Source organism: Punica granatum, chromosome 4 (assembly GCF_007655135.1).
Source record: "Punica granatum isolate Tunisia-2019 chromosome 4, ASM765513v2, whole genome shotgun sequence".
Lineage (NCBI taxonomy): Eukaryota > Viridiplantae > Streptophyta > Magnoliopsida > Myrtales > Lythraceae > Punica > Punica granatum.
The window spans coordinates 40,009,126-40,030,881 of NC_045130.1; the positions used below are offsets into that span (position 1 = coordinate 40,009,126).

Sequence of the window (21,756 nt, forward strand, 5' to 3'; positions counted from 1 at the left end):
ATAATAAACACAAATATATTTCATAAGCACGTATTAACTTGCTTGAGAAAATTACGTTTTCAACCGCAATTTCGACCCAAATAATAATTTTAAAAACAAATCTGCTTAAAATTATAAGAAAAAATGATTAAGAATTTCATATCGTACTCTCAAGCAAACTCTTTGTTTAAAATAACGCTCCCTATTATCTATACAAAGTGTTAGGTTGACCACAGCCTCGCATCTCTCTTTTTTTTCCTTAATTAATTAATTTTAAATGATGTTTATATATTATTCTTTTTGAAAATATTAATATATTGATTGATAATATATGCAAAATCTATTCCAATATTTTATTCTTGTATTATTAATTTAAATAAATCTTCTAATCATAGTACAACTCTTGTTTGCAGGTGTATCGAAGGAGAACAGGGTACGTGTCCCTTTTTGACTTTTTCCACTTCAACTGATTTTTTTCTCATTTTCAATATTTTCCTACAAATTTTTGTTTTTTTCCCCCTTTTGATCCCTTCGTTTGATTTATTTTCAATCCTTCAAAAGAATTTCAAAATTAACATATAACTATAGATATGATTAACCAAAATAGGTCATACCTTACAAAAGTGGAGCCGAATATTATTTTAATACTCATGCGCATTTTTATTTTTCACAAAATCATAACGACACAACTTTTGTTTATATAAAATATTGGGGAATGAAAGGAAGAAGTTGGCGTTGTTGGTGTGTTAGAATATTTTTCATTGTGATGATTTTAACCGAATTTATCAATTCTTTCTTCTACCTTTTCTTTTTATATTATAGCAAAAATATAATAAATAAAATGGACTAATTTTATTAAATTCAATGATCAATACAAGTATTCGTATATTATAAACTAATAGTATCAAACTAAAATTTAGTATTAGGGGTTAATTTGATACTTTATATAACAATATAGGTACCTAACAAAACTACTATAGTGTATTGTAATTTGAGAACTAACGTTATAAAAATATATACTTACCATGCATAATATACTTGCCACTAAAATAATGATTGTAAGATTAAAATTACACAACTGTATAAGCAATTTTGGTTGGTTCAAGTGATTTGAAGTTTATCCTAATGTATTTTATGAATAAATGCTTAAAATAACAAAATTCATATGTTATTAGGTTTGATGATATAATCAAGAAATAAGTTAAAAATTTCATTCCAAATTATCGATCTATTATTCTCATTATGCACATAAGGAATGAACTCTATACGGTGGAGTAGAGAGCTTGGACCCGCAACATCATGCGGGTGTCCAACCTAGTTTATTACGATAACGTCAGGTCATGTAAGTCCAATGTGTAACGCCAATACGTGCATGCATGAGAAGATCCAAAAGGGTTGGGCTCATGAACATCTTCCCGCGGAAAGTATCGGAAAGGGCCTGGGTTGGTTGGGTGCTTTGACCTCATGCATGTAATACAATATCATACAACCCGAAGAGCCCATCAGGCCCACATCAAATGAGATGTCGTTTGAGATCCAGTCCGGACAACCTGGTCTGGTTCCATAGCAAAATGCCGGAGGTGCCAAACGGGCTCAGTCCCTTCAAATTCAATCATCAATCAATTCCCGAAACGAAAGTGCCGGCGTTTCGTAGAGACGGACAGAAAGAGAGATGGCGTCGGTGGTGAGGGGAGCCATGAAGGCGATCAGAGAGAAGGGGCTCGGCAACTTCCTTCGCGAGCTCAAGGAAGACGGCTACGCGTCAGTCTCTCTTCTCTTATCTCCGATGAACGACGAATACTTGCTCGTTTTTATTTCACACCTGCTGTTCGTCTATGCGCTCGATAACGGATTGAGTGCGCAAGGTCGATAGCTCTATGTATGCTGGTCACTGAACTCCGATATGAATTCCGCAGCTCAGCCGTCCTGTTATGCGAAATACTATGGGCGTTGAGATGGGGACTGTGTCTTTTTTAGGCCTTTATTATTGATGCTTTAGAGAGTCAAAGCTGGCTAGTCTGGATCTAGGATTTGGCAGCATATCAGAGGCTTATCATCCGAATAGTGGAGAAAATGCGCTTTACGCCGTGCTTCTTTGTTGTGAATTTTTCGACTAATTTTGTTTTGGGGCATATTTGATTTTCCGAAGCTATGTCCCATTTTAGAAAATGCTTCATCAGTTTTAGCTTCATAAGAACTAAGGATAGTGTTCGCCAAACTCTGCTGACACCATGAGCCATGGTACCCCGGGTGATCGCTTGCTTCAATGGCATTTCTGCAACTATGCCTTTGCGGTATCCGTCAAACTTGTTGCTGCACAGAATGGAATTAGATACTCATTGCTGACATTGTTTCTCAAACATGCAATTAAAATTCTCTTTTGAAATTTATCTCCAATTGACTCATTTTCTCTTGCATGACAACTTGCAGGAAGTGCCTTTTGGATGGAAACCTCTTGTAAGTCTCAGAAGCTATTTGGACTCTCTACTCAATTTGTTCATCAAATTGCTCAATTGCAGTGCGGAGGGGCTCCTCTTATTCTCTTTGATTGAGTCACCATATATTTGGAGTTGGAGGCAGAGAAGCAATGGTTTCTTTTGTTTTTTTGTCTTCAGAATTAATTAAATTACCATTCTCTCATAAAACCCCAACTAAAGGGATTTCCCTTGCCAATGCGTAAATCCATGCCGTTACTTCAAAATGTAATTCCGACTAATTTAAAGTTTCCAGTTGGCTGTATCAATCAGTTCCATTCAGAGCCTTATGTTCTCCACTATTGAGTAAATGTATTTGTCCATACTAAAATAACTGCAGCTTAAATTGGCCATTGGACCAACTCGGATTAGAAAGAGTATTCTTCAACTATTTTGGCTTAGCTCATCCCTGCAAAGGTTTCCTACATATGTGGTTTCTAATCATTCCACTTGGCACAACAAAGGGTCGCTAATCTTGTTCAAATTTCTCTAGGAACCTGTTTACAAGGAAGTAGGGGGTGGCTTATGTAATTCATTGTTGTAATACATCCTTGTCATCTAACTCTGTGAACATGTTCTCCTACTTTAATGTATTGATATTTGATGTATAGCGAAGCACAATCAGCAGTGCTTTTGTGAAGCTGGCATCTGGATCAGCCTTTACCTTCTACATGTGCGATGACCTTTATCTTTTTGCTGCAGGCAAACCAAAATCCACAATATTGGGGCAACTCTCGTGGGTGTGGATAAAGTTGGTAATAAGTACTACGAGAACATGAATGCTCAACATGGTTAGTTGGCTGTTCCTTTCTTTATAATACGCAGCTGTCTGTGTCTCTATCTAATAATTCCACTATTTGTAATTAATTTTTTTATGAGGGGAAGAGATTAGAATTAATTTGTCTAAAAATGGTTTTGATTTGTAGTATGTTTGAGGATATAATAAGTATTTTTATCTTGGTAGAGTCACTGTGATACATATTACTCTACCAGGAACTGTGTGGCATCTTGGACTACTTAATACTTATGTGAAGTAACATTTTAGTAAGGTGGAATAGTGCTTACGTGTTGGTCAGGAATTGAGAGGCTGGCATTATACCAGATATTAGATGAGGATCTAGAATGCATGATGTCAAGATCATTCTGTCATGTATTTATTGCTGTGTTTTAGTGCTGTGACTTTCTAAGTAAAACTGCAGGGAGACACAGATGGGTAGAATATGCGGAGAAGGGCCACTATAATGCTTCTCAGGTGCCACCTGAATGGCATGGTTGGCTCCACAACATAACGGATCACACAGGAGATGAGGCATGTGATTCTATCTCTGATTTATTATTATTTTTTTTTGGGGTGGACATTGACAGTAAAAGTGGGAGGTGCTAAACATAGAAAAGGATCGATTTGTTACTTGCAGCTCTTGATGCTGAAACCTAGGAGGTATGGGATCGAGCACAAGGAGAATTTCTCTGGAGAAGGCGATGAGTTCATATATCATTCAAAGGGACATGCGCTCAATCCTGGTCAGAGAGATTGGACCAGGTACCAGCCATGGCAGCCTGTTAAGACGACAGAGTCCCAGTCCCAGTAGCAATGCGGGAGCTTCAATCATCCATGTGTTGTTTCTGCAAATAATTTCTACGCGGCTTGAAAACTTAAAACAATTAGCACTCTCTGTTGTTCAACTCCTGCTTTTCTTTTTTTGGTACTCTGGTGATTGATGCAGTTCTGTTTCTTGTGGCAAAGGTTTTGTCTGTCTGAGTACTAACTGTGCTGGTCCGGGACAGTCCCAATTTTCACTTTTGCTCGAGGCAGCAACTGGTGGGATATGGGTTCCGGAACAGACAGAAAGGCTTCCCTCTCTAGATCTATTGTTTCAGACATTGACACTTGAGCTTGGAAAGGTAGTTGGCTGAATGTTGATGTGTCCTATTACTGTTTATGTATGTCATCCACTTTACAGGGAGACGGCCAACTATTCTCCCTTGCCGAGTTTCATATCGTGTGGAGATAAAGGAAGATGGAAAATAGTAGAGTTTGGTAGAAGTCGAGGAGGGAAATGGGGGGAAGTGATAATGGGGACCTTATTATTATTAATCTTTCCTTCTGAGTAAACATCAAGTTTGATTCAATCCGCTAAAATGGGGGGACTGAGAAGAAAGGGAAAGGTGAGCATTGAGTTAATTATGGTGAGATATGATTTGATGGAGGTTGTGAGGTCCGCATGGCGTTAATAATGACGGGATGATGATTGATGGATCTAAGCAAGGCCGCGTTGCGTTAACTAAGATGGAATGATGATTGATGGAGGCGGCGAGGTGGGCGAGGGGTCAGGAAGGTAGCAAAGTTGGTCAGTTATTAGTGGAAGGAGAGACTGACAAGTATGTGGACTCTTTGGAGGACACGACCCCGAGCGAACTGTGTGAGTGAGAAAGCAAACAAGCAAAGCTAGAATAACAACAGCTAACTAATTAATTGTACTGTACAATGTCAAAAAGACCTTGACGAATTCTACCGTGTATGCTGAGCTGGTGCTGATGTGGGTATTTCCTCGTATAAATTTTGTCCAAGGAGCTGGGCTGATGCTCTGCTGCTACCGCTATCCTCGTATTAAGTTTGTCAAAGTAGCTGGCTCTGGTTTCTCATATGTTTTGTTTTATTTTGTTTGACCATTTGCTGCGCTTCTTTTGTTGTTGTTGCTTTATTATTATTATCTATCTTATTGTTCATAAATTAAATTTTATGGTTTGGTGAGGAGCAAAAGAATTCCAATTAACAATTATCCTTTGAGAAAAAAAAAGGAAAAAAAGAAAAGAAAGAGAATTCCTATTATGCCCAAAATTGAAGAAGCAGGCCAAACTGGCAAAAAAGGAGATGAGGTGAAGCGGGCCAAATTGGCAGAGGGCAGCAGCTGTAGCTGTGCTAGCTAGCTCACAGGAAGAAGAAAAGCAGGTTTTTTTTTTTTTTTTTTTTTTTTTCCCCCCCCCTAACCCGGGTTGAACCTGGGGAGTTGTTGTTGAGCAAATAGTAGGAAGAACAAAGAAGGAATAAGAGCCGGTTTGGTCGCTGTCTCTCCGTCTAAACTTCCCAACCCCAACTCCCATTCTATTCGTTTTAACAGTCGTCGTCATTCATGTGCTCTCTCGTCTCGTGCTTGCTGCTTTGATTGCGACCACCCAACCTAGTCTAGCCTTAGCCTGGCGACCCTCCTTCCCTCCTTCCTTCCTTCCTTCCTCATCTCGTGCCCGCGTCGCCTGGCCTTACCCTCACCGACGGTGCTATCAATCAACTTCAACTATTCCCATCCTATCCCCGATTCCCTTCACTGCGAGTGAAATATATAAAATCATTTTCTTTTCTTCATTTAACTCCCCTATCCCCCCTCGCCCAGTGCTCCTCTCCTCGCCTGCCCTCCTCTTCCTTCATAAGACTAGCTTCAGCGGTAGCGTAACGTCTGTTACAAGCTCCGGTGGACAAAAAAGAAAAACGCCATGAACTCCGATCCTGAGCGACCCACCTTGTCCTCTCTTGGAAGGGTACTCCTCACCTCCTCCTCCTCATCTTCTCTTCTTTATCATAGAGAAATATTGCAAAATGTAAATTTGGCAGCATTTCCATTTCTTCGCTCCTAAATTCAACCTGGCCTGTGCGTTTTGTCGTCAGGTGGGGAAGTCATCTGGCGAGATTGATCGTGCGCAGGAGCCTCTCATTAATGGAACATTAGCCACTTCTCACGAGCATTACTCCGTTGCCGCCGCCGTTCTCCCGTCCGTAATTTATTTTTATCCACTGCTACTCCATTATATTTACCACTTCCGCTACTGCTGCTGCTGCTGCTCTACTTGATTGTGCCGTCTCGGCAGCCTTTTCATTGCTCTTCTGCTTCTTCTTGCTTTCTTTAGGTTTCTTTTCCCAGCTCTTGGAGGACTCCTATATGGCTATGACATCGGTGCCACATCCTGTGCTACAATATCCATTGAGGTCCGTGTTCCCTGCCACTGCACTTGCGATATCCTGCAGGCTTGCTTACTCGTGCTTGCCGTATTATTAGAACTGGCGACATCGAAACCATTCTTCCCCAATCAACGCTAAGCTTTGGTTGCTAATTGTTTGCAGAGGCTAAACTTCGCTATAATAGTCTCTTTAGGGGACATGTGAACTGAATTAGCTTGTGTTGAGGAGCGTTATGTTCAAGTAACCATTTAGAACTGACATGGTCGTGGTATCTCAAAATCTCACCTCTTCCATGGACTTTGCTGTCTTACTCATGTCATTGATATTAGCTTTAGAAAGTGACAACAGTCCCTTGGTAATGGTAATATATGTTTTCCATTGACATCCCGCACCCCTGCATCCCCCCCCCCCACCCCCCCCCCCCCCCCCCCCCCCCCCAAAAAAAAAAAAGAAAAAAGAAGAAGACTAACAAATTGCTCAATGACTCTTTCTTCCTCCTGCAGTCGGCAACACTGAGCGGCGTTTCATGGTATGACTTGTCTTCTGTAGAGATCGGCCTCATTGTGAGTTTCAAACTCTTTTTTTTCCTTTTGTAACATATAGTAAAGGGACGCTTCTCTTTTTCATCTTTCTGCTACGCCCATTTAGCTTTTCCCCTCACCAATTACTGCCCAATCCATATACTTATGTATCCATCAATCCACCAGTTGGTTTCTATGTAAACATTGCATGAGGACTCACAACCTCTAATTTTACAGACTAGTGGTTCCCTGTACGGGGCTTTGATTGGCTCTGCCTTAGCTTTCAAAATCGCCGATTTTTTAGGTGCACCTTCTCTCCACGTTGAACTTTAGTGTTTGAGAAATCGCATTTTTTACTTTTCAATGGACTAAAAGTAATGCTTTTGATTTGAAGGGAGAAGGAGGGAGTTGATTCTGGCAGCATTTCTATATTTTGTGGGGGCTCTTCTTACAGCATTAGCGCCAGATTTGGCCGTTATGATCGTTGGACGTTTTGTGTATGGTATAGGAATCGGACTGGTGAGATTTTGCGCTGTCTGCTGTAAATATATTATTCTTCAAGAATAAATTATAAGAATTATGAGCTCTTCCTAGCTTTGGTTCTTACTGGTCATGCCCATGTAACAAGTCAGACAATTCATTACCTGTATATATGAATCTCCTGTACTATTCATGCACGTGCATTGCATTCTAAAAGGTTCCAAGCTATGACGGTTACTGGCATGTGAGGAAGGCGTTTTTGTCTGCTGCGTACCATTTAATGTTGATCTTAGTGAACACAGCAAGGTTTATTCTGTAACATTTTTCCCCTCGTGGTTTTTGAAACTTTAGCTTGTGCAACGTATTCTAGGCGATGCACGCTGCTCCCATGTACATTGCTGAGACATCACCAAGTCCGATCCGAGGTCGACTGATCTCCCTCAAAGAGTTCTTTATCGTTCTAGGGATGGTTGTAAGTGCTTGATCATTCCCTCATGACTGCAGTTTTTGTCTCAGGAAATGGATACTTTATTAGCGCACCCGTTCTGTATCAGATATTGTCAGTTTTGTATCATAAAAAGCTTTTAAATTATATGCAGGCAGGATACGGAATTGGAAGTCTTCTAGTAGAGATAGTTGCAGGTTGGCGCTACATGTACGGAACTAGCACGCCTTTGGCAATTATTATGGGAATTGGAATGTGGTGGCTACCTTCATCACCTAGATGGGTGCTACTACGTGCCATACAAGGGAAAGGCGACATGGAAGAGTTGAGGGAGGCAGCAGTACATAATTTGTGCAGGCTCAGGGGACAGGCTATCGGTGATTCTGCTCCTGCGCAAGTAAATGAGATGTTGGATGAGCTTGCCTATGTTGGAGAGGAAAAGGAAGCTTCGTTCACTGAAATGTTCAGGGGAAGATGCTTGAAAGCTCTTATTATTGGAGCTGGATTGGTCTTGTTTCAACAGGTAGCACTTTTTCTCAGGGATATTGTAAGTTGAAGGATTTCTCTTTTGAACTGTCACTGTTTTGGCTCATTCATGTCAACTTTTATGTCAGATAACGGGGCAGCCAAGTGTACTGTATTATGCAGCTTCGATCTTTGAGGTATTGATTTCATTAAATAAAGTGAACTGCCTCTAGTTGCAGATGCTTTCTGAATTCACCGACGTCCTTTGAGTGAAAAAACACTTCACACTCCTCCATGGAAGTAAATGTAGGCATATCTAAATGCAACATCTGGAAAATATGATCTCGAAAGCCACAGCCAGATTGCCAGCTGAGGATGTATAATGCATTTAAGTCAGCTCACTTATCTTCGGTTTCCTGGCTGCTTGAGTCAACCAGTTATCTACATCTGTTTTGTTTAGCAGAGAGTCAGAAGTGTTTGGTAATTGATATCATTATGACAGAGTGCAGGGTTTTCTGCGGCATCTGATGCAACAAGGGCCTCAATTCTACTGGGACTTTTGAAGGTACCTCTTATCATGATTTGTGAATCTATTTGAATTGAAGCTTTTTGGAGTTTCCACCATCCCTAACTTGGATACTTGAGAATCTCCATTTGTTTGTATGAGATTTTGTTGGTTTTATATCTTTTTTCTTGAAACCTTTTAATATTAGAAGCTCCTCGGGGTAGATATTATAATCATAGATGTATACATTTATGCATGTCTGTATTCTGTTTGTTTGGGGAATTTGATATTTATGAAGGACCCAGGGACTATTGCTTTCGAGATTGCTAATATGCTGCTTCACTTTTGTAGCTGATTATGACTGGAGTAGCTGTTCTTGTTGTCGATAGAGTTGGAAGGAGACCGCTGTTACTTGGTGGTGTTTCTGGAATTGTAAGGCGCTATAGCCCATCTCTCTCTCCTTCTCTCCCCCTCTGTCTCTCTCTCTACCCACTCCTGCCTTATTAAGGGGCCAGAGATGCTGTCTGCATCTCATAATTCTGATGCCTTATTTGTTTAGGTAAAATCCTAGGTGGTGATAGCGCGATTTTTTCGATTTCTTTCCCCTAAAAAAGATTGGAGTTATAGGAAGTGTGTCGTACTAATTGTGTTCTGTAATTCTAATTTTGATTGCTTGGATCCGGTTAATACTGAACACATGTATATCTGAAACAGGTGATCTCGCTAGTCCTTCTTGGATCCTACTACCTTTTCTTGGATGATGTGCCTGTTATTGCTGTGGTAGGATTGCTGTTGTACGTTGGATGTTATCAGGTATATATACCTTTTTCTCATATGTGCAATTATATATGCTAGATTTTTTTTTTGGTTTCAGCTTGTGGTTGATCATGAGAGCCAGAACTTAATTGGGGAGAAAGAATAATCATATCCGTGCAGGTATCTTTTGGACCTATTGGCTGGCTGATGATATCCGAAATTTTCCCATTGAGGCTAAGAGGGCGAGGACTGAGCATAGCTGTGCTTGTGAATTTCGGAGCGAACGCGTTGGTCACCTTTGCATTCTCTCCATTAAAGGTTGGTAGAATCTGTTCAGGATGAGGGTTTTGCTGAGAATGTTGACTGCTACAACTTGAGTAGACATCTTAGAGAAAGTATATGTATAGATTAGATGGTGGGTGGGTTGTCGTGGGTGTGCTGATACTGATATTTTTTTTTTTTGTTTATGCGTCCAGGCGCTGCTGGGAGCTGGGATCGTGTTCTACGGGTTTGGAGTGATAGCTGTGGCATCCCTCCTCTTCATTTACTTCGTGGTGCCAGAGACCAAGGGGCTCAGTCTTGAGGAAATCGAAGCTAAATGTTTATGATCATCACGCATGAGGCATGCCATGCACACTGGGGCTGGCTCGATGTCGATGATATGATATGCGGGGGAGAGTCGTATGTCAAATTCGTGCAGTGTGTTATAGTTGAGCTGCGGATAACCACCACTTTTTTTTGTATCATCTTTAGATTGAGTAGCAACAAACCAGCAGGGGAATTTACTAGCTTCAACCAAGGGGTTTAGAAGCCTGTACGTCTTGGTTTAGTGTGTGATTATACGTCAGTCAATAAACACAATCCCGATGCAGTGCAGTGTGGTATTAAGAACAACTCAATTGTTATTCGGGCGCATCGCGCATCAGTTGAGAACTCATTGTCTTTCGAACATTTATTAGACCATCCAATTTAATCTTGCAATGGTTAAGTTGAGACGGATCAGGAACAAGAAATCAAATAATTAGTTGGCACCCAAAAAGAAGATTTACTGGAGGATGATGAATCGATGATGCTCAGCTCAACTCGGGTGGGCTTCGTGGAACACACCCCCCCGCCCCTCCAACACCCCCCCCCCCCAAAAAAAAAAAAGTGGGGAAAAATGCAAATCCAGTAAGATGGCCAACCAATATGAGGCCCAATTGAGAACAAGCTACGTTCGGCCTCTTAAGACTTAATTAAAAAAAAAAAAATTGCACTTTGGATTGGCAGAGGCCGCAGAATCAGGGAAAGCAGGAAAGTGAGAACAAAAAAATGAAAAAAAAAAAAAACTCCATCCGCGCCATTTCATTTCTCTTCAGTCAGATCAGGTCCTCTTTTCACTTTTCCCCCCATCTCTCTCTCTCTCTCCCCATTGTCGACTCGTCTGTATCTCCTCTCAATTCACTTCAATCCTCATCCTCTACTTCAGGTCAGGTCTGGTCCGATCTGGTCTGGTCTGCTGAGGTCAGGTTATCGGCGTCGGCTCAGCTCCAAGCGCCCGAAGATGAGGCGCCCGGATAGATATAAGTGAATTGTATTGTATGCATGAATGAAGCTAGGCCGAGCTGAAAGCAATGGAGTCGCTCAGTAGCTGCCGTTCCTCCTCCTTCACCTCTCCCCTCATCCTGCCCCCTCTCGCCTCCGCTCCCCCCAAATCCCCCCGGACCCTCCTCTGCTACTGCTCCGTCAGCCCTGACCCCTGGTCTCTCAGCGATGGCAACCCCGACCGTCCTAAACCCCGTTCTAAGAACCCCAAGAACCCACTCTCCGACGACAATGCTCGCCGCATCATCAAAGCCAAGGCCCGCTACCTCAGCGTCCTCCGCCGCAACCAGGGCCCCCGGGTCCAGACCCCTCGCTGGATCAAGAGGTCCCCCGAGCAGATGGTCCAGTACCTCCAAGACGACAGGAATGGCCACCTGTACGGAAAGCACGTCTTGGCCGCTATTAAGACCGTCAGGGCCCTCTCAGCCAGAGGGGAAGGGGAGTACGACATGAGGGCTGTCATGGCCAGCTTCGTTGGCAAATTGAGTTTCCGGGAGATGTGCGTGGTTCTCAAGGAGCAGAAGGGTTGGAGACAGGTCAGGGACTTCTTTGCTTGGATGAAGCTGCAGGCAGGTCCCCATTTCCATCGCTCAAACTCTCTCCCATTCGCTAATTACTGCAACTCTTTTGGCTGCTGTAATTTGTCTGTTGCGCTTATTTTCTTCCTTCCGTGCTGTCCCTTCCCTTGATTATGTACTTAAGCTTGTTCCATTTGATTGTCTGGTTTGTCTTCTTTCACTATTTGAATGCTTCTAGGTGAAGAGTCACTGTACTTGCTTGAGTTAATGCAGGACCTCTGGCTCTGACTGATATGTTGATATGTATCGGTGTAAAATGACAATACTGAATTCCTGAAACTGTTTTGAGCCAAAAAATAAAATAAAATTCTGAAATTGTTGAAAGCTTGATGTTAGTATACGTGTGGGTTAGTGACAGATGCGTTCTTGAACAGCTGAGCTACCGTCCTAGTGTCGTCGTCTATACCATCGTGCTACGCATATATGGGCAAGTTGGTAAGATCAAATTGGCTGAAGATACCTTCTTGGAGATGCTCGAAGCTGGATGTGAGCCTGATGAGGTTGCTTGTGGCACTATGCTTTGCACTTATGCCCGCTGGGGCCGCCACAAGGCCATGCGGTCATTTTATTCTGCCGTTGAAGAAAGGGGAGTTGTACCTTCTGTTGCTGTTTTCAATTTCATGCTATCGTCCCTACAGAAGAAGTCACTCCATCGAAATGTTATAGATTTGTGGAGGAAAATGTTGGATAAAGGGGTCACTCCCAACGCATTTACTTACACAGTTGTCATCAGCTCGTTTGCAAAAGATGGTCATGGTGATGAAGCTTTTAAGTGTTTTTATGAGATGAAAAATGCTGGCTTTGTCCCAGAGGAAGTGACTTATAGCCTGCTTATTAGTTTAAGTAACAAAAATGGTAACTTTGAAGAAGCAGTATGTCTATATGAGGACATGAGATCTCGGGGCATTGTTCCAAGCAATTATACATGTGCATCGCTTCTCACTCTGTATTACAAGAGGGGAGATTATCCCAAGGCCCTTTCTCTTTTCTCAGAGATGGATAAGTACAAAATTGCTGTAGATGAAGTCATCTATGGCTTGCTTATAAGAATTTATGGCAAACTTGGCCTTCATGAGGAAGCAGAGAAGACATTTAAAGAGGTTGAACAGCTGGGGCTACTTCGTGATGAGAAAACATATTTAACAATGGCGCAAGTCCATCTTAGTTCTGGTAATCCAGCAAAAGCATTGAGTGTCGTGGAATTGATGAAGGCAAAAGAGGTTCTGTTCTCAAGATTTGCATATATTGTATTGTTGCAATGTTATGTTATGGAGGAAGATTTAGATTCTGCAGAAGCTACATTTCAGGCTTTATCAAAATCTGGGTCATGCGATGCAGGTTCCTGCAATGATATGCTCAATCTGTATATAAAGTTGGGTCTCATGGACATGGCCCAACACTTCATTTCTCAGATGAGGAAAGATCAGATAGATTTTGATGATGAACTTGTGAAAGCGATTCTGAGATTTTATTGCCGGAGAGGAATGCTAAGAGATGCAGAGCTGTTCATAGAAGATATTGTTGCAACAGGATCATTTGAAAACAATAAGTTTGTTCAAACATTTTACACAATCATGCATAGAGAAAGCATGGAACAAAAGATTGCCCCGGACAGTTCCCTGAACTGTCATCATCTTGACCTGTTGGCTGTAGAGTTGATCCTCACATTATATATGGCTAGCACAAATTGCCAAAAGATGGAGGAACTCTTGAGGTCCTTACTGGAATCTGCTGGTGGCTTATCTGTGGCTTCTAAACTCATTAATGGGTTTGTTAAAGGAGGTAAGATAATATTTTTCCACCAAATTTTTCAGTGTGCTCCACTTGTTATCCGGAAAGCAATGGGCCCCTGACCAATGACCAATCCAAGGTCAAGCGGGTATGCCAATACGGGGTAGTTTCTCCACCGAATTTATTTGTTTATTCTCATTTTCTAGAGGATACGAGAGAGAAAGCGGAGTCCATATATAAGCAAATATTGGATGTTACAGCTACATTTAACATATTTATATATTTCATTGGGTTTTTCAGTCGTTTGTTTTATGACCTCTGGCGGATTTTCTTTTTCTCCTTTCCTTTTTCCTTTTTTTGGATAAGTGACCTCTGGCTGATTTTCTTGGATCTTTAGTGTTTTTTTTTTTTTTGGGGCCATGGATATATGGTAATCGAGTAGCTCGAAATCTCTTCCATTTCAATATCCGTCACCTGGGTTCCACAAACAGTGCGTAGTCCATCTGCTCTAATGAAAGTCTGCCCATGCTTTTGAGGAACTTTTAGTTTAGTGGAGGATCTTGAATGCATGTTTTGAACTAGCTTGGTGCATCTTGCCCAGGTGATGCGACCAGTGCTGAAAATCTTACCAGGAAAATAGTGAAACTTTGTTGCATTACGGATGATGAAGCAATCACTTCCTTGATCGGCCAGTGTACTGAAAACAAAAACCTGAAGAATGCAGAAGAGATTTTTGCAGGAGCGATTGCTACCTCATCTGGGACATCATTATTGAACTCCATGATTAATGCATATGTCAAATGTGGAAAATTAGAGGATGCATATTTGCTATATGTTAAAGCTGTGGAGAGAGGGCACGACCTCAGTGCTGTTGCTTCCAGCATCATTGTGAATGCTCTAACTAATGCGGGTAAAATCCAGTAATTTTACAATCAACTCATGTTAGAGGGTTATGACTCAAGTATATTGGATAAAACTGTGCCATAATTATACAGGTTCAAAATTTTGCTTGTCAGATTTAAGTAATAGGTATTGAGAGATTATATTAGATGATGAAGTTGATGCACAGTACATGTTCAAGTAATTTTCTTTTTGTAGATGGTGGCCTAAAACCAATGTTGGCTTGAGGTATTTCATCTGTGTTCCTGTTTGGTTGCTTGTGCATGCTTGTCTAAGCATCTCCCATAGTAGGACATAAGTGATTCTTGGTCTAGTCTGCTATAGTTCTTATCCTGTTATGATATTAAATGGATTTTTTGCAGGTAAACATCAAGAAGCAGAGTCTATCATTCATAAAAGTTTTGAAGACAACTTTGAACTCGACACTGTGGCATATAATACCTTTATTAAGGCGATGCTGGAAGCAGGTTGAAATGGTTAAATTTTTACTGGCTCTTTAGATATCTGAATAAGAGTGTATGGTGATGTGATATTTTGATGATGCAGGGAAATTGAATTTTGCGGCCAACATATATGATCGTATGCTTTCCATGGGGGTTTCCCCATCAATACAGACAATAAACACTATGATTAGGTAAAAGCTTCGGTGATACGATTAACTTCTGTGCAGAAGATGTCAAGACAAATAAAGTGCTAAAATGATGAAATGTACTTTCGCTTATAAATTGAACTATTAATTTTGCGCTGAATGTTGCAGTGTGTATGCTAGAGGTCAAAAGCTGGCTAAGGCAGTACAGATGTTTAACACAGCTCATACTTGGGGTTTGCTTTTGGATGAGAAGGCATATATGAATCTCATCAGTTTTTATGGCAAGGCTGGTATGGATGTGATTGTAATTTTTTTAATAATCTTTCTGACATGAAGAACAGAATGGTGATGAGTAATTTTTACGTCATGTTCTTGAAGAATGGATTTCATCATGTTCTTTATACAGTAATCAAGTGTCCTCTCAAGCTATGTTGGAAAGATTAGTCACATTTTCTGAGATATGTTGCTCGAATTGTAGTTGGGGTTCAATTGTGTCACTGGGTTTCCTCCGATTTTGCAGGTGAGAGACAGGAAGCTTCCCTTTTATTCAGCAAAATGCAGGAAGAAGGAATAAAACCTGGAACGGTAGGTTAATTTCATGGTTAGGCTATTGGTAATGATATCTCTAACATCTTCGCTTCAACTGAGATGAAAGGAAGGTTCCCCCTTGCTAAACATGATGTACGGGATAATCAGATTGGGATCTTGCTACTTGTTGGTAAACATTGGGGATGTGATGCTCTTTAAAGGGTTGTCATGCTCATATTTTGCAATTATTACTATACCCGTGGTTTTAAATCGGAAAAAATTGCAGGTGAGCTACAATATCATGATGAACATGTATGCCACTGCCGGATGCTCTCATGAAGTTGAGGCACTTTTCAAATCCATGCAGGAAGAAGGCTGTTTACCCGATCCATCAACCTACCTCTCCCTCATCCGAGCTTACACGGAGAGCTCCAAAATCTCGGAAGCAGAGGAAATCCTTCGGTCTATGAAGAGGAAAGGTATCTCCCCTTCCTGTGCCCATCTCAACGTATTGCTTTCTGCATTTGCAAAGGTGGGTATGATGAAGCAGGCTGAACGGGTTTTTAAGGAATTGACTGCAAGTGGTGTAGGGCCTGATGCCGCTTGTTACCGCACCATGTTGGGAGGTTATTTAAACGGAGGATACGTTGAGGAAGGAATTTCACTTTTTGAGCAGATAAAGGAGTGTGTTGGATTGGACAGGTTTGTTTGGAGTGTGGGTGTGCTTCTTTACAGGATTACGGGGATGAAACAGAAAGCAGAAGGAGCTTTGAGTATCATGAGCAGTCATGGTATATCGCTGATTGAGAATCTTGAAGTTGGATCGAAATTGAAAACCTCTTCGAGTCTATGATTGAGCGAGGAAGGAAGAGTGTCCTTGGTGTTTCGATCATCGCCATGTCAGGGAGGGAGGAGGGCTCATCAATGCCGTAGGGGAGATTAAGAAAAGCCACTCTACACGCATAGATGCTTTAGAGTTTTGTTATGATGAAATTGTAAAAGCACTGACTGGCAGCAAATTTAGATTAGAGCTCTGCTCGTTGGTCCCTCGGGTACCTGTTAATAGTTTTCTTTTTCTTTTCATCAGCAAATGAGGGACATTGCAATAAATATAAAATTGTGAATAACAAACTTATATTACCTTTTTGATGTTTTATAAAACTATTAATTATGTCAGAGAAAAAGATTAATCTTTGAGTTCAACTTTTTTATTAATTCTTATAATAAAATATAATACTAATCATTGTATAATATTTATACTATTATGTAAACTCAAAATTTTTCCATTTGGTGTCACTTTTTATTTACCAAAATGCCCGTCATACATTTTCTCTCATTAATTATAATTACTATATTTTGAATAATTTAATAATGTCATCAAATAACTTATAAATCCATTCACTTTTAGTTTTCTTTCCACCTCCCCTTCTCTTTTTTTTCACTCGTCCCCATTCTTATTTTGCTAATTATTTATCTCTTATTTTTTTAACCCGTACGTAGTGCACGTGCGTTCGTCTAGTACACATATAAACGGAATATTAGAAAATTTCAATATAGTATCTTAAAAATAAATCATCATGTACGAAAAATATATAAATATATATGCATTACCAATATATAAACTTAACTTTCCAATAATAAATAGTGATTTCCAATAAATAGATAGATAGAATGGTAAATGTTTTATTGTAATTATAATAATTTTTATTGTAATTATAATAACAAATAAAAAATGAAGAAATTATTCAAAACAATATTAAAATAATTTTAATTATTGATTGTTATTTTGATGAGAAACATATATTCATAACTTTACTAAAATTAAGAATGTATATGAGTAAATGACCCTAATAATCACGGATTTTGGTTGTTTCTTTAGATCTAATGTGAACCTTCCTCTTTTGCAAACCAATTCATAAACTTCCATTTTTCACCATATCTAGCAATCCGACAACATTTCTGTCATTCTTGTTGATGTGACAGTTAAAAAATACTACGTTACAAACGGCGATTGACATGCTAAGCCACGTGTATTTTCAAAGGGAGTCGGCAATGTGGCCCCGTCAACATCCATCACCCCACTAATTGGGATTGATGACCTCAGTGATGACCAACAAACCCATCTGGGGTGATAGCCGTCAATGAGTCATCCATTGTCGACTCCCATTTCAACTTTTTTTCTTTTAAATTCGGGTGATAGGAGCCTATAGCCGCCTATATGGGGTTTCCAGGAAACATGGAGGTCCTCGGCAACCTTGACTAGAGGGGTGGTAGCCGCTCACGAGGCTCGCATCGTCAGCCCCCTTCTCTTCCTCCATGAAAACTCTATTAAGGTTTTCTTTCTTTTTATTATTATTTTTTTAAAATTTAGAATAAATTTTAAATAAAAGAACCTTTGGGGCAGACAAGGTCAATTGGACTGAGCCATGTGGTACTGGCAAATGCCATGTCAGCATTCCGATTATAACGGGAAAAGTGACATTGCAAGAAATTGATATCAAGTCGATATTGAGTGAACTTTCATGAAAAAACAAAGAAAATTTGTGTTAAATTTGATACAAAGTGTAATATTTTTTTTGGGTAATTTACTCGACAATGAAAGTTCATCGAATTTATTTGCAAAAAAAAAAAGTCCATACTAATTCCGGAAAGATGTGCAAAGATTATGGTTATATGGATCATCATATTTAAAAAGTTGTCGACATTTTGAATAACCAAGGATCAATAGCTCGGGAACCATGCCTGATAAGAATATCGTGAATTAGTATATATATACTTTCGTATAAATTTACCAAGGAAAGGACGTGTAGTCAGGAGAATCTTCTAATCGTGTATAAATGTAAACTTCATTAAGTAGATTTAGAGAATTATAGTTAGATTATAATTTTATAAAAGTTTAATTAAGTAAATCTCTCGAAAGTAATTGGGCCATTTCAGTTAAAATCTTTCAAATTCACGAAATTTAACATGAGAGTTTTGAGCAAGAATAGCAGAGGTGAAGTTTTAAGTGTATATATATTACACACACTTGACTGCCTCTTAATAGGTATAATGGTAAAATTAAATAAGTTAAAACATAATATAACTTATAAATAATTTAAATTGAGTAAGCATAGTTATATCACTCCCACCTAATCAATTAACGAATTAGAGTGTGTATATATTTTACTAGTCAATATATCTTAGAGGAAAAAAAAATATAAACAATGATTAATAAATTGTTATTTTTATTATTATAATACTGGAAAAGCATTATTTTCCACTTCTCAACACTAGTAAATCGGTTGCAAATGACATTCTACTAATTGTTCACATTGAATGCGTCATTCTATTATTTTTCCATCAATATAAATTTTACCACTGATATCAATTTATACATTTAGTGACAGTTGAGAGTAATGATATTATTGTGCCTATTAAATTTTGAATTATTTTAATTGCATAGATACCTCTATATAACTGGGTTTCGGAGCTCACATGTATGTGATGAGGTTATTCTGTTAACATAAATACAAGCTCTTGGATTGGGGTTTCCGATCCAATGGGCAAAATATGTACAAAGCAAATAGATAGCTTATTTGTTCCAATTGGCCTTTTTTTAAAAAAAAAATTTTTAGTAAGGTTCGATTGGTATATTTCGGTCATAGCCTACAGAACATAGAGTATATTATCAAGTACATCATGAATCAGGATTCCAAACAGCCAAATGAAATCATGGAATTTCTCCCAAAATTCTGTAATATTTGGATGAGTTAATGGCCGAGACAGCAAGAGCATGAGAAGATGATGGTAAGCCGGGGCCAATCACACTCTCGTGGGCCAATACCTTTATGGGCCGAGCCCAGGCTAAAAGGCCCATCTGGGATCTGCTCCTCTCCTATCGTCGTCGTCTTCTCTCGGTCTCGCCAGAAGTGCTCGCTCGCTCTCTCTCTCCCCCCTCTCCCCGCCCGCCCCACCCCTTCTCAGGTTCTCTCCTCCTGCAGCAGCATTCAAATCGAATGGCGTCTTCTCTACTTCGATCCCTAATCAAATCCTCCGCCGCTGCCGTCTCTATCGCCCGTACACGCAGCTTCAGCGGCGTTTCCACCCAAATCAACCGGACCTCTCTCATCAGCGAGCACACCGCCAAATGGATGCAGGTACCTCTCGTCATGCTGATTGCTGTTTAATTCCTGAATTTTTCTTTTAAGTATACGCTTATTTTGATGTACCTTGATCGAGGAGCCGAGAACGAGGTTTTTTGCCCAACCGTGTAATTCTACTCGAAGCAATAGCTGGGGAAAGGGGTTTCTTCACTTTTGTCGCCCTGATTTTACCATTTCTCCTTAAGCAATAGCTTCTTGACACATGATTGAAGCATAGCTGATGACCGGCATGAATGAGAGGTTGATAGTTGAAGCTTCCTTTGTACTGCCGGCCAAATATCGTTTGCTCGCTCATTAGCTTGTCCTGTGTTCGAAGTACTTCAGGTTTAGGTTCATAGGACGCGGCTTATTTTGTTAGAGAGATGCTTATACTAGCCAAGTTTGCTTGCATTAAACGGTTATGTCAAAGGGCAGTTCTTAGAGTGGCAATTTGAGAGACCTGTTTGACTGATCAAAAGGTTAAATATTTGGTAGCTTTTCAGTGTGCATTTCGTTTTCTTAGTTGCTGCATGGCGATGGTGCCATCTCTGACAAGGATAGGATGGCACCTGAATTTAAGTTAGCAGATGGTGCAGGAACCTTGTTGCACAAATTTTTACATTTTATTTCTTCCGCGAGGAGAAAATGTAAAATATTTGAAAGAAATCCACAACTACAGGAAGCCGCATAAAGCAAGATTAGTTTTCTAGCCTATGCCGAGATGACATGATATAGTGTCTCTCAACTTTAAGCTGTTTTCTCCTCAACATAATTCTGGCACGCATCATATATATGGGTGCTGTGCAAAGGACACCCAATTTTGCTGCACCTTCAACAAGATTGCCATTGAAACTGGCGTGCTTTATAAAATGAGAGATTTTTCATTCATATTCAAAGAAACTATCAGTTCTTTCAGTTATTTTGTCACGAGCATTAGGTCGTGTTGTAGGGCAATATTGGAGATTCTCCTTTGGGAGCTCTTTGTTGTGTGCAGTTACTTGCCCAATCTAGCTTTCTTCATATTTTGATTTTCCCCTCCTATGATTTGTCCTACTTTGCAGTCGTGTTTCCTAGATGCTGTTCCATCTTTGTTGAATACAGCTGCTGTCTGCTTGGCATTTTTAGTGAGAAAGAAATCATATTATAAAGATCTTCAAAAGCATGGTCCATTTTGAGAAATCTTCCATTTTTTCTTGAGGTATGCTTTAAAATGCTAACGCCAAATGCTTGTAGCATAATAACTGAAAGTGGACACTGTTGCATTTGCTATTTTGGTTTTGGTGAGTGTTCTTTTACTGATTCTACGGTGATGACTCTGCTTCTTAATCTAGGTCATGAAGTTTTCTTCTGGAATGATTTAGTTGAAGTGGCTTTTCGTAGTGTTGTTATCTTCTATGTTTACTTGTTTGCAGGATACTAGCAAAAAATCTCCAATGGAGTTGATCAATGAAGTTCCTCCAATTAAGGTTGAAGGGAGGATTGTTGCTTGTGAAGGGGGTAGGTTTGATATTATCATCCCTTGACCTTATTTAATCCCTTCGAATTCTTACTCCCTCTTAAGAATCAGTATCTTCTCTATGTAGATAGCAACCCCGCGCTTGGACACCCAATTGAGTTCATCTGCCTTGACCTAGAGGAGCCTGCTGTGTGCAAGTATTGCGGTCTGCGCTATGTTCAAGAGCATCATCACTAGGTCTTGAAGTTTCTTGGTGCCGTCAACTGCTGTGACTGAGTACTGGCTGATGCTGGGATTCCATTCCTTTGGTTTTGGTTCCTGGATAGTGCAAATTTCTTTTATCTAATCTTCTTGTCCTCAAAGCTTGTCTCTATATATTTGATGTGCTGACCTTCCTCTATTCGAGACAATAAGAGCTTTATCTAGCAGGCAGATTCATGAAACTTGTGGTTGTTGAAACTGCTCGTGTTCAATTTGGTCATCATATCAGCGAGATATGTCTGTTGGAAACAACATAAAAGGACCATTGGGGAGATTCGCTAATTACTTGTCAGTGCTGGAATTTTTGGAGGGGTTATATCTATTGTGAGGCTTTTGATGTGAGAAACTCTCATGCTACTTATCCAAAAAAGAAAAAAAAAATTCAGGCAATTTACCTGAATAATACTCTTCCAGATCCTTGTGTGCTC

General features: G+C 40.0%; 4 protein-coding genes across 11 annotated transcripts; all 4 read left to right on the forward strand.

The window, feature by feature from the left end:
• Window positions 1-1,556: 1,556 nt before the first annotated feature.
• LOC116204797 (probable NADH dehydrogenase [ubiquinone] 1 alpha subcomplex subunit 12) lies at window positions 1,557-4,393 on the forward strand. 2 transcript variants are annotated; one of them, XM_031537097.1, is made up of 5 exons: window positions 1,557-1,740; window positions 2,410-2,436; window positions 3,156-3,244; window positions 3,653-3,762; window positions 3,869-4,393. In XM_031537097.1, the coding sequence occupies exons 1-5, from the start codon at window positions 1,652-1,654 to the stop codon at window positions 4,040-4,042; spliced, it is 489 nt and encodes a 162-aa protein (XP_031392957.1). In that variant the 5' UTR covers window positions 1,557-1,651; the 3' UTR covers window positions 4,043-4,393. The 2 variants fall into 2 exon arrangements, with proteins under 2 accessions (XP_031392957.1, XP_031392959.1); XM_031537099.1 differs by lacking the exon at window positions 1,557-1,740 and adding an exon at window positions 1,817-2,273.
• Window positions 4,394-5,549: 1,156 nt separating this feature from the next.
• LOC116204796 (D-xylose-proton symporter-like 2) lies at window positions 5,550-10,528 on the forward strand. Its single transcript, XM_031537096.1, has 14 exons — window positions 5,550-5,987; window positions 6,115-6,218; window positions 6,354-6,432; window positions 6,909-6,968; window positions 7,164-7,230; window positions 7,321-7,445; window positions 7,777-7,878; window positions 8,006-8,374; window positions 8,466-8,513; window positions 8,819-8,881; window positions 9,173-9,253; window positions 9,536-9,634; window positions 9,758-9,895; window positions 10,054-10,528. The coding sequence occupies exons 1-14, from the start codon at window positions 5,943-5,945 to the stop codon at window positions 10,183-10,185; spliced, it is 1,512 nt and encodes a 503-aa protein (XP_031392956.1). The 5' UTR covers window positions 5,550-5,942; the 3' UTR covers window positions 10,186-10,528.
• Window positions 10,529-10,873: 345 nt separating this feature from the next.
• LOC116204794 (pentatricopeptide repeat-containing protein At5g27270) lies at window positions 10,874-16,633 on the forward strand. 7 transcript variants are annotated; one of them, XM_031537095.1, is made up of 9 exons: window positions 10,874-11,055; window positions 11,307-11,730; window positions 12,114-13,521; window positions 14,072-14,380; window positions 14,733-14,837; window positions 14,917-15,004; window positions 15,128-15,249; window positions 15,480-15,544; window positions 15,774-16,633. In XM_031537095.1, exons 1-9 carry the CDS (start codon window positions 10,889-10,891, stop codon window positions 16,338-16,340), a joined length of 3,255 nt encoding a protein of 1,084 aa, XP_031392955.1. In that variant the 5' UTR covers window positions 10,874-10,888; the 3' UTR covers window positions 16,341-16,633. The 7 variants fall into 7 exon arrangements, with proteins under 7 accessions (XP_031392955.1, XP_031392952.1, XP_031392951.1 ...); XM_031537092.1 differs by having other exon boundaries at window positions 10,909-11,730; window positions 15,855-15,966; window positions 16,078-16,633; XM_031537091.1 differs by having other exon boundaries at window positions 10,910-11,730; window positions 15,774-15,966; window positions 16,078-16,633.
• Window positions 16,634-19,406: 2,773 nt separating this feature from the next.
• Window positions 19,407-21,551, forward strand: LOC116203900 (NADH dehydrogenase [ubiquinone] iron-sulfur protein 6, mitochondrial). Its single transcript, XM_031535865.1, has 3 exons — window positions 19,407-19,626; window positions 21,024-21,108; window positions 21,195-21,551. Exons 1-3 carry the CDS (start codon window positions 19,486-19,488, stop codon window positions 21,302-21,304), a joined length of 336 nt encoding a protein of 111 aa, XP_031391725.1. The 5' UTR covers window positions 19,407-19,485; the 3' UTR covers window positions 21,305-21,551.
• The last annotated feature ends 205 nt before the right edge of the window (window positions 21,552-21,756 follow it).